General features: G+C 43.7%; 1 protein-coding gene across 1 annotated transcript in view; it reads right to left on the bottom strand.

The window, feature by feature from the left end:
- Nucleotides 1-12,012, bottom strand: part of SLC49A3 (solute carrier family 49 member 3) — a 45,677-nt gene extending 33,665 nt beyond the window's left edge. Inside the window, exons 1-4 of the mRNA XM_063455342.1 lie at nt 11,547-12,012; nt 9,438-9,596; nt 1,965-2,184; nt 217-293 (exon numbers count right to left, since the gene is read on the bottom strand). Of these exons, the coding sequence (XP_063311412.1) occupies nt 217-293; nt 1,965-2,184; nt 9,438-9,596; nt 11,547-11,708 (618 nt within the window). The 5' untranslated portion in view covers nt 11,709-12,012. The remainder of the gene's footprint in view (nt 1-216; nt 294-1,964; nt 2,185-9,437; nt 9,597-11,546) is intronic.
- Between the last annotated feature and the right edge of the window lie 1,123 nt (nt 12,013-13,135).

Here is a 13,135-nt window from a genome sequence, read left to right as displayed (position 1 = left end):
ACCATATAAAGAGGAGTGATTTACAATGAGTACACCGTAAATCAAGTTAAAATCAAAACAAGGAAGTTTCTTAAGTTATTCTATATTAAAAAGGTATGGTGATTAGAACTTTGATATGTGACTTTTAAAAACATGATACAACTAACAGATCCAAGGAATTGGTGTTCGCTTTTCTTTTTGAGTAACACAAACATCAGCCCATAATGTTTTACTTACCAAAACTGGAATGTACGTTTCCTCAGTTACAATAGCCGGTGATATTAAGTTAGCTAAAAGTATGCCAATTGGATTTGCTAGAGAGAGAAACAAACAGATTTTATAATGTATTTATATTGACTGTTTAATAAAGAAATACAGGGTGTTTTCTATTAGCATGTGTACAGCTTCATCCATGGTCTTTTTTTTTTTTTTTTAAAGCTGATATTGATTACACAGTGTATTCATGCTGTGGCTGTATGAGCTCTATCATAGAGATTTGTAAGAATGTTCCTACAGCCTCTTACAACTACACACAATGTAATGTACACATGACCTTTCACACCAACAAAGGGAACAAAACTGATGGGGAGGGGAAGGGAGAGAGGACGATAATGGAAGTGGGGATGCAAAAAATATTAATGAATTGTTTTTAAGAATAAATAAATTGGACTAAAAAAAAAATACTTAAAAGAAACATTACAGCATTACTTTTAAAAATATAGAAATTAAGCTAGACCTTCCTCCCACCCCAAAAACATATTAGAGCAAGCATGTCAAACTCAAAGGCTAACACGGGCCAAATAATAATAAGGTTTACGCTTATGTGGGCCGCAAAAAAACAAAAACTTTAGTCTTTATAGAAACGTACATAGAAAAGTACAGTGTAAAAAAAATTTGCCTGACACTGGATGTCCTTACACTCGAAGGGCTTAAAGTAAACAAAAGAGCTAATTTATTTTACGGAGACTGAATGTGCTTATAATGAATGTTTCAGTCCAACTACCTTGACATATTAAGAAAATGTTGGTAATGGGACTGAAATGGTGAATCTATGCAATTGCACAGCTGTAAAAAACAAACAAACATCGTAACCCTGTTGATTTTGAAGTCTAAGGAGTGTGTTCTTCACTTTGGCTGAAATCATCAAAATTTATGATGTCAGACAATCCAATGCAAATCCAATTCCCATATGAAAGCATTGGGAGGCATGTGCATGTGTGGTAAAAAGCTTTGCTCCATGGGGAGCGTTCAGCGCCTCCATTCAGACCCAATCTAATACACTGCCCCTCCCCCAATTCTAATATACTGCCCACCAATCCAATACACTGCCCCCTCCCCTCATTCTAATACACTGCCCCCTCCACCCATTCTATTATTATGTAATTATGTGGCTAGGGAACTTGGGAACCCTATAGCCTACTATTTATGCATTACTCCCCAGGGGATGAGTAATTTATTGGGCTCCTATTATGTAATTACCCTGAATGGCACAGAACAAGGGTTAGAAGAAGTGGGTGCTAGCCACCTAGCGCCCCCTGTAGTTAAAAAAGAGGCTAGGTTACGGGAATGTGGATTTCACCCTCACATGGTTTTTTTTATGAGTGTGAAACTTAAAATCTGACGGTTGTTTTTAACCCCTTGTTAGCATGCAATTATGGTAATCACAGGAAAGAAAGACCACAATTAAGCTGTTAAAATCTTGTGCTGGGATTCGCCAGTCCCCACAAGTGAATGACAAATTGTGTCACAAGTTTTATTGTTTTCTACAGTACCAGTTCAGCCCAGACAAAGTTTTATTACAATATATTCTGAATATATATATTCAAGAATATATTCTGTTCATATCAGCAATGGTCCTAAACCGTTTTATTCACACAGTTACTAGGTTATATGCAGTGAGTCCTACTCATACATATTGTACTACATCAGCAGTACGGGTTCAAGCACATTCTTAATAAATGTTGCTAAAATTCTAGAATACTTACACATTGCAGCAAGCATATTGGCTGTTGCTCTTTGATGCTCGGGGAACCATACAGCTGCTAGCTTAGCTGGAACACATATAACTAGTGGCTGAGCTACAGCACACAGACACTGTCCTATGAATAAGTAAATGAGATTACTAGAACGCGTATTGAGGAAGTAGATAACACTGGCAGATCGTATTAAACTTCCAACCATATTGAGCCAAGAACTCAGGATAACCTGCAAGGAAAAAAAATGTAAAATAGTAAATGAGCAATAACATACTTTGTGTACCAGTGACATAAAATATTGCTGTTTCTTTTTGTATCAGATTAGGTCAATGGTAAAAGAAAACTCAGAAAGATAAGTCCTGCGCTCACTCCCATCACTGGGCAGCTGCAATGACTACAGTACACATCAGCCCCAATATATAGTACAAACCAAAGAAAAAGAAGTTACCTGTGCTCTCTCCTTAATCCCTATGTATTTTTAAACAAATTGAGGTTTTTTTTTTTTAGTTACCTCCATTTGTTTAAAAATACATAGCACACAAGGCAGATACACCACCCACACGCACAGACACCAACACGTCGCAACCCGCACAAACACCCGCAAACCCAACACCACCCACCTCCTTCAGCCCCCACCCCCAGCCATATCCACAGGTCCCCCTGGGCCGCCCGCGGGATGCCAGCCCCGGGGCCAAACGGATTCGCGCGGGAGGACCTGACTATCGTCTCGTACAACGTGCACGGACTGAACATCAGGGAAAAACGAACGAGACTATTACGAGATCTAAAACACTACAAGGCGTCAATAGCCTTCCTGCAAGAAACCCACTTTCAGGAGAGTAGAGCACCAGCCCTGAAAGACCGCAATTTCCATGTGGGATACTTCAGTAACAACCCGGACAAGCGCACGCGGGGAGTCGGCATTCTCTTCTCCAGACATATCCCATACGCAGAAAAAGCTACCATCAGATGCAGCCAAGGTAGGTATGTTTTCACTAAAGGCACAATCCTGGACCAAACATACACATTTGCCAATATATATGCCCCGAACACTAAGCAACACCAATTCCTCGGACGCGCACTGAATACGCTGATGAAATTCACGGAAGGTACACTAATAATTGGCGGAGACCTAAATCTGGCATTACACCCGGACCAAGATTCCTCGTCCCCACAAAGTGCTACCCCAAACAACAGATATGCGAACACCCTGCGCCTCCTCCATCACCACCAATTGGCAGACTGCTGGCGGGCGATGCACCCAACAGACCGCGATTATACTTTCTACTCCAGGACCCACGCAACATACACGAGGCTAGACTACTTCCTCACACCGCACCCGAACCTGACTCTGCTCACCGCTGCAGAGATCCTACCGATGACATGGTCAGACCACTGCCCAATCCGCATACGGCTGAAATCACCGCTGTTCAGGCCCAAACAAATGTCGTGGCGGTTGAACGAATCGCTGCTTTCCGACACAACAGTGGTAGATAAAATCAGCGACTCCATACGAACATACTTTGTGGAAAACGAAACCGACGACGTAACGCCACTGACGTGTTGGGAGGCACACAACACTGTGATCCGAGGCCAGATCATAGCACTCAGCGCATCACGCAAAAAGAAGGCGATACAAGAGATAACCGACCTCGGCCGAGACATAGCAACCCTAGAGGCGCGACATAAACGCACCCTGGACGCGACAACATACAGAGACCTGATAACCAAACGTGATCAACTCACCACACATCTCAACCGCTCAATACAACGCTCATATCAACACTTCAAACACATGATACATGAACACAGGGACAAATGCGGGAGACTACTTGCAAACCTCCTCAAACAGCGTAGGACCCAACTCTACATCCCGAAAATCAAGGACGCCAGACAACAACTCAGACACAGGCCGGACCACATATCCGCAACATTCCGAGCATACTACCAGAACCTGTATAACCTCCGCCAGACAGCCCCAGGAGCCCCACGGCCAAACATCACTGAAAATATCAGGGACTACCTGGTCTCCGCGAACGTGCCCGACATAGGCGACATAGCACGGGAAGCGTTAGAAGCACCCATAACACCAGAGGACATAGCATATGCCATCAAGAGGGCGAAAACCGGCAGAGCCCCAGGACCGGACGGCCTCCCCCTCCAATATTACAAAACATTTACGCAGGTAACGACACCGAAACTCCTGGTGGCACTTAATTCCATCCAAGAAGGAGCCACACCGACGGCCCAATTCACCTCGGCCAACATCACCTTACTCCCGAAGGAAGGGAAGGACCCAACACTGTGCCCCAGCTACCGCCCGATATCTGTGTTAAACACAGACCTCAAGCTTCTCGCAAGCATCCTCGCGACCAGACTGGCGCCACTGCTCCCCGCGTCAATCCACCCAGACCAAACGGGATTCATCCCAGGCAGGGAAGTGAGGGACAACACCATCAGAGCCCTAAATATCATAGCCCACGCCAAGACGCTAAAGACGCCGGTACTACTCCTGTCTACAGACGCAGAAAAAGCGTTTGACAGAGTGGACTGGGACATGATGTTCGCAACACTGCGACAGTTCGGCGTCGGGGCGAAGTTCCTCACCTGGGTGATGGCGCTATACACTGACCCGTCAGCAAGGCTCAGGATCAACGGCGCACTATCGGACCCATTCAACATCCTCAACGGAACCAGGCAAGGATGCCCGCTCTCACCCTTACTGTTTGCTATGACGCTGGAGCCATTTCTTAATAAGATCAGACAGAATGCGGACATACAAGGAATGGAGATCGGAAAAACGCATCACAAAATCATGGCGTACGCGGACGACCTGTTGTTTGTAGTCACGAACCCAGAGACCTCCCTCAGGGCAATACAGACAGAATTTGAACTATATGGCCGACTCTCGAATCTCCAAATCAATCACTCGAAGTCAGAGATCCTAAACCTCACGGTCAATCACGCACTGAAAACAACGATCCAGAGACACCCATACCGCTGGTGCGACCACAGAATGAGGTACCTGGGGGTCTGGCTCACACCCAATCCAGCAGACCTGTACGCCCAAAACTACCTTCCACTGTTGAGAAAAGCAACGGAGGAACTGCACAAATGGAGCTCATTCTACATATCATGGCTAGGACGGGTGAACGCGGTCAAGATGACGCTGCTTCCCAAGCTACTGTTCATATTCCAAACAGTCCCGATAACAGCTCCACCATCATTTTTTACGGCACTGAAAACGGAAGTCCGCAAATTTATATGGAAAGGCAGGTCCCCCCGGATAGCACATGCCCAACTAATCCTACCCAAACTACGTGGGGGATTGGCACTGCCGGACTTCGAGAAATACCACCACGCGGCACACCTCACGAGGATCATCAGTTGGACGGTAGCAAGCGGCTCGAAACAGTGGACCCAACTAGAATCAGACACGACCAACTGCGATCTCAGGACACTACCGTGGATCCCAAAAGCCACATACAAACACAAGCACATCACCAACCCATTTGTGGCAGCCACCATGCAAGTCTGGCACAAACAGGGCACGAAACAGTACCTGACGACAGACCCCGGCCCACTCCTCCCCTTGAGAGGCAACCCAGACTTCCCGGCAGGAGACATGGGCACAACTCCGCACCCACTAGGACACAAGCCAATCATCCGCATAAAAGACATCCTCCGAAACCCCTTCGACATCCGACCACTACATGAACTATTCCCGGACAAACCACATACCTTCGCACACACACTCCAGAGAGCGCAAATGACACAATACGCCCGATCCATCCCCCAGAAACCATACCTCCTGAGGGAACCAACCACATTCGAACACCTCTGTTTGCAAGACCAAAAACCACCCCGAGCCATATCACAGATATACCAGACCCTAATCACGAGCAGATACCTACTGGCACCCCCATGCATCAGACAATGGGAGGAGGACCTAGACGAGCCCATGACAGAGGCAGACTGGGACACGGCCATCACCTTGATACAAAAGACACCGGGCTCAGCACGTCTACAGGAAAATTCCTACAAGATCCTCACTCGGTGGTACCTGACACCATCAATGCTCCACGCGAGGAACCCAGAGGTGCCAGACACCTGCTGGAGATGCGAGGAGGCAGTAGGCACATTCAAGCACATTTGGTGGTCGTGCCCCAAGATCCGTCCATACTGGGAGACGATTGGGAAGACTATACACGAAGTAACAGAAGAATTAATACCAGAGACCCCAGCTGCCTTCCTCCTACACAAAACCACCATGCCAACACCGGCATACGTCAGATCCATCATCCCCAGACTGCTCAACGCGGCCAAGGCAACCATCCCCATCTACTGGAAACAAACAGCTACGCCCCCACTGAAACGATGGGTAGCAGAAGTGGAAGCGACGCGAACATTCGAAGACGTGAAAGCCGTCACCCCGCGACAAAGAGACCAATACACACAACGCTGGTTCTACTGGCTACGCCACACCACGTCCGACCCCTTCCAAAGCCGCCTTGCGGCAGACACCCCCGAGAGGAACGAGCAAGAAAGCGGCAGGCCAGAGCGGGGAGCCGAGAGACCTGGGGGCTGAGCAGAACGGGGCGGCAACGGGGGACTGGATAACAGGCCACCAACCCGCAACCCCCTCACATACCCTCTCGGGACACCGCCACACACACATACACTCGAAAAACAACCTCAGACACAAAAGATAGCCACATAACCAGGCGATGAGAAAGGAGACACATAATACGACAATGACCAACCACATGCTGAGGAGACACAAGCAAGACATACCAGCCACACACAACACAGATACCTGAGAATACACCGAGGGGCTACAGCGGCCAATAAAAGACAGAACAAGACGAAACAACGCAACACACATAACCCACATTACCGCCTAGAACACAGGAGGCACGGGCCACATAACCGAACCCACCAGAAAGTTGGGATGCACACGAGATAACAAACCAGACGCCCGAAACACGCCAAGCAAATATACCACACATCTGAACAACACTGAACCACACACAGCCCTAAGAACATGATAAACACGCGCGGCACTGACAGACTCTACTAAAGATACCAGGAATACACACCTCACTCACCGACCAACACCCACACACAACTCAAACCAAACACAGCACACAAATTAAGATCACTATTAAGGATGCAATAGACATACCCAAACAACCTCTGCGCAGGCACCAAAAGTCATCACTGCAGCTAGGTGAAAGGAACCTCGGCGCAGGCAAAAAAAACGCTATGATAGATGTATTGAGAAACACGCATCTGCGCAGGCAACTAAACGCGATGTTAGCTGCAGGGTATGAAACGCCCCCGCGCAGACGACTGACTGCTTCGAGTAATACAATGAGGAACACACTTTCACACAGGCGACCGACTGCAATGTGCACATGCAGCCGTAAACCACATCCACGACATGACACGGATGATAATACTTGCAACACAATTACATGAGTCACAAATAACCATCCACGGGATAGCCATGCGAAATGTTAAAAGCATAGCACTTACACTATCCACCTAGGTAACGCACATACATGACACAAGCCTTTACATACTCCTTAAGGTACCACTACATCTTCACAAGGGCCAATTTAGAACCACCCTATACAGTTGTATGCAATACACAACTAATGTTTTTCTTCTAGACAAGTATGTTGAAACGTTAATTCAGAATACTGTGGTTAAATGTTAGATTAAAGCCTAGACATAGTTTATGTACGATAAAAATGACCTGATTGATTCGCCTCTGCGCAGGCGATAATTTACAACTGTAATTTTATACTGATGCTTAAGCCTCTGCGCAGGCGACTGTTCGCTTTCATGAAACTCTGTTTGAAGTAAGAAAACTTGACATGATACCAATAAATATATTTAAAACAAAAATACATAGGGATTAAGGAGAGAGTGCAGGTGACTTGTTTTTCTTTGGTAAAAAATAAACTTTAGATCATTATTTTTACAATCTTTTAGCATAAAATAAAGTTTGAAGTTGATTACTTTCACCAGGAGAATTAATATATATATGCAGAATGGAGTATGTTTAAAGGAACACTCCAAGCATGATACTTTCTATGAAAAGCTAAAAGTTCTATATCTAAGCAAAACCCAGAAGTTATGGCAAGATATGGTAGCTGAAGTGTTCCTTTAACAGGCTACAGTAGCTCTCAACATGCTTCACTTACAAAGTCTTTTCTAATTAACAGCACTAGAGACATGTCTGGAACTCCAAAGATTGCTATCAGGGTACTTAATATATAAGTACCCTTGTTAAATGTGTCAGTTAAGGAGACAGCACACATGAGACGTGAACATAAAGGTCTATTGCAACTTATGACCCTCGTGTTTGTTTGTTGCAACACGAAAGTATAAACCTTAAGTAAATCAGGATATGGATGTAAACAAACATATATCGAGAAACATTTACTGCTACACTGTTAGGTAAAGGATATGATAATTAAAATCCTCCATTCGTAACTGTTTTATGAATATTTATTTTATTAAAATTTGCACACAAAATAATACCAATAATACTGAGAATTGAAATAACACATGGACTTGAATAACAATATTGTACATTTTATTGCAACATGCAGTGGGAGAAACCTGCACACCAGCACAAGCAATGATTTTCCTGTAGATTTCAATGGGAGTCAGTCATGGGTGAACTGGGTGAATATAATGTGCTTTTTGCCGGCACGTACCAGATAATGATCAAAATATGCATATGCCACACACTAGAGGCATGTACTTTAAATTCTGATTTCAAATGTAGAAGAAAACTATTGTCTTTTCTCGTAATTTTGCTATAGCTACCAAAAGATATCTTCCATATAATTGTGTACATTTATTATGAGGCTTATTAAAAAAGTACCAATTTGCAGTTTATTGAAAACCAAATTGCAAACTTTAGGCAGTTCGCTTGGTTAGGCCTTTATGTTGCAAATTGGATTTCAATCAACTACAATTCTGTGTTGAGTGAATACCTTCTTGAATAAATACAAAAAGAAGGTAATTAGACACAAACATTATAAAGGGTTAACTGTTAAGCAAAATGGGGATAACCCTAATCATGTAACTGCAAACAATTGAGAAAAGAACCCTACATGGGTTCAAAGGTCAATAGAATGTCAACAGAAGGTATAAAACACTTCTTAGAGGTTGTTATTACCTGATAAGGTTTAAACATGTTATGTATGCAATCAGTGCCTACATCTATTGTAATCAAGTCCTATGTTACTAATCAGGTCTAAAAAATATTCACCACTACAAGTCTGGAGAATGCATGGCACACTCACCAGAGGTGAATTTCTATTTGCCAATGGCTAGTGGGCGAGTGTAAATATTGAGCCCTGTTATGATCATGTCAAGTAGGTATTTACTTTGCACAGGAGAAACAGATGCAAATCAAGGTGAAAGAGAAGCATAATAAAGGATACAAAAATGCATACTTACAGCAGATTTTAACCCCAACGTGTCCAGAAGCCATGATGCTCCAAAGCCAAATGGTATTGCTATAATAACATATACAATAGCAAGCCAGTTAATGGTGTCCAGGGTGGTTTTGAAGAAGCTTGCTGTAAAATTGGCCACCGGTGCAAAGCTGATCCATAACTACAATGTGAAACAACCGCAAGAATGTCATTGATTACTAATTATATTGCCATGTCTTGAAATGATGTTAGTCCAGAGTCTCAAATGTAACGGCACATAAAGTATCAGTATAATATAAAAGCCTTTATCATTGGTCATGACTTCTAGAACACTGGTTAATATATATATATATATATATATATATATATATATATATATATATATATAGTATTACAGAATTAGTGAAGGTATAACAGGCATATAGTTTAACAAAGAACCAGGGAACTCAGTTGTCGATGGTCCTTCCCTGCGACTTCTGCTTGTGCTAGACCTCCTTTGTCAACCCAACTGGACATTAAGGGATGTAATTGGCTGAGAGAGGCATTTGAGCAGTTTGGTATGGGCCAAACTAGGTAGGTAACATTTATCACTACAGATGCTGAGAACAGTAACCTAAAAGGAATTTAAACATGTATATGTGTCATATTGACTGACAAATGCTCAGACTCATTCAGTATTGGCTCCACGTGCTATTTTTATATTGTTAACAGTGTGAGTTTCTTTTTCCCCAATACCAAACGTCTCAACCACCAGTTTGAAAACGGAAATGTTACTTTCATTTGTGAAAATTAAATGCAGTGGACAAAGAGGGACATTTTGATTGTGGGAGTGTGACAGAGGATGTGACCAGTGGTGGGCTTTTCTGAGACATTGTAGGTGACTTATAAAAAAGATTTATGCAACTAAATGTAAGTAGAAAAGGAACAATGTATCTGATTTACAATGTATCCGATTCATGAACACATTTATTGTAGTTTCATTACTGTGAATATTATTGATATGGAGCAGGCTTCTCCAAACGTCAGCCCTCCAGATGTTGCTGAACTCCAACTCCCATGATTCTCAGCCTATTTCATTCATATAATTATGGGAGTTGTAGTTCAGCAACATCTGGAGGGCCGCAGTTTGGGGAAGCCTGATTTGGAGCAATGGTATACACTCAATCAAACCAACAATGTGGAGCTCTTACAAAAGAGGGATATTAGCACATAAAAGAATGGCAAAAGGGACTGATCCTCTCTAAATAGGAGCCCTTGAGAGGTATTATTTCCTGGTGGTACATTGATGAAATCTGGAGATTAGTAGTGAGTGAAAATGCCCTTGGTTACAAAAGCATTGCGTTGCACCCCAGTGTTTGCAATAGGGATCCACAAACGTGAAATGCTTTACATTGCAGGGACAGGGACACTGCACCCAGACCACTTCACTGAGACTTGGTGACTTTAAATCTATGGAACATTGTGGCTACAGAGATAGAAATTAACTGATACTTTTGTTTTAAGCATATATTTACATAACCACCTGTCTATATTAAAAGCAATATTAAACAGCATCGAGTATTGTATTATAACATGAGTAGGTTCCACATACACTCTTTGCTATTATAATGTGACTCAATACTACTACATTTAAAAATACATATATATCGCCAATACATTGATTTCTCCTAAAAAAATATTATATATTTTTTTTGTTTCACAGATCACTTTGCCAAAAAGAGGGATAGTAAAAAAAACATATTCTCATCTAAAAGGCAGATGACAGAAAATAAAACCATAGTGCAATGAAGTAGGATTGTTAATCCGGTGCTGGACAGTCACTCACGCCAACCCAGGCTGGCATTAAGGACAGTCTCTGCTGTAAAGAATGCTGCAGAACCACTCTGGAATGTTGGCTGTGAAGATCCATATCAGTGGGTGGCAGTGATTGACGTTGACGTTCCAAAGCGGTTCTGCGGCAGCTGAATACATAGCTTTCAGTCCAAAACCTCTTCGATCAGCAGATTGAGGAAAAACACTGATTCCCAGATGACACTGCAGCAGCTGAGGCTCTAGGTAAAGCCTAAAAGTAGATTCACTAAATACTCCCAACATTTAGATATTTACAATAGGTCCCCAGGGTGTCACCTACCATGGCATTTGAGCAGTTTAGAAGGCACACCACCCCAAGGAAAAACCATCTTCTCTTGTAAACTTTAAACTCCACCAACTTCCTTAGCTGCAGACATCTTTCCGAATCAGGGTCCAAGAGATGCCTGGTTTCATCCCCCATATCTGATGTGGCTCCACTCATATTAGGCTGGGGTATGGGACACTCACAGTCTGTCCTGGTGTCAACACTTCATTAAATCCCAGCGTCTCATACTTGGTGCCAGCCAGCCAGCCAGTCAGTCAGGTTTATAGATAAACCCACAGATTCTATCAACGCTTTGCTATAAAGCTAATCGCTCCGTGCTGACAGAAGAGTTTCAGGCTACAGCCTGGATCCGCCGCTGGCTTTACTTGACTCGGTGAGACATTGTTATTCAGCATTAGGTCACTTGTTACACGGAATGATACACACAGACACAGCGCCGGGTATAGAGCTGCTCCTCCCATTGGTGAGCTTTCAGGAGGAAGAGGAAGCCTCACTGAACTAGAGAAACAAGTCGTGTGACCAGGGAAGCCAGCCCTCATATACAGCTGTTCGCCTGCTAGTGGCTCTAAAGGAGTAATTAACTAAAGTGTGAATTGTTCATATTTTTACACCGGTTTTGATACGGATGGACATGATGACCGTATTCCGACTGCAATGTCAATTCTCATATTCAGTCTCTCTGAGCGAATCTGCAGCAATTTCCTGCGTTTGTTCAGATTAAAAGCGGTGCTTTCTCATTGAATCCTATACAAAAAATAGGATTGTGAAAATGAACAATGATGCACATTTGCAAATCATCGTTCACTTGCTTTTATGCAAATACTAGCATCCAACGGCCACATTGTTAAATAACCCTCTGCAGTGTAAGGGTTAACCATAGGATGGGCTAACTAGTGGCCATTGCGTGGAGTGAGTTTAAGGTATGTCATGTATTACATTTGAGGCTATTATAATACAAACTGTTGGGTCCCCCATTAATGGGCTATAAATAATAAAACAGGGGGGAGCTGGCCAGGAGGTGGGGGAAGAATGGGATTGTGCTGGTCCAGGAAAGCATCCAGGTGGCTGCTAGTAAGAGCACTGTGTTAATGTTAAAGTGAGTATGTGTGTGTCAATGAGGTTTTGTATGTCTGTGCGTGTCAGTGACTGTGTGTGTCAGTTAGCATGTGGCAGTGATTGTGTGTATAAGTCAGTGTATGCGTGTGAGTGAGTTGGCTTGTGTGTCAGTGTGATTCCAGGACTAACAAAATTGGGACAGTTAAAATGTATCCTGTCCACATTCCGGGATTGTTCCTCAGGGTCCCTCTTTTGGGAACACTAGGGAACTGTCCATAAAAAGCACATCATGAGTGCTAAGGGCACTAGGCCCTGCAGATAGCACTGAAACAGTGTTCTCTGCATTGTTCACGTGAGCTGGTCTGGATGGTTGTCAGGCAGCTTGGCTGCAGTCACTGCCACATGCTTACTGACACAAACAGGGCTGGCCTTTGGGTGTGCGAGCTGTGTGTCCACACAAGGCGCTATGGCAACAGGGACGCCAGGCAGCTCGCAACAGCAGTGGCCATCTAAGGGTACCTTGGCAA

The sequence above is a fragment of the Pelobates fuscus genome, chromosome 5 (genome assembly GCF_036172605.1).
Source record: "Pelobates fuscus isolate aPelFus1 chromosome 5, aPelFus1.pri, whole genome shotgun sequence".
Taxonomy (NCBI): Eukaryota; Metazoa; Chordata; class Amphibia; order Anura; family Pelobatidae; genus Pelobates; species Pelobates fuscus.
This window is presented reverse-complemented; position numbering and strand designations above follow the sequence as displayed.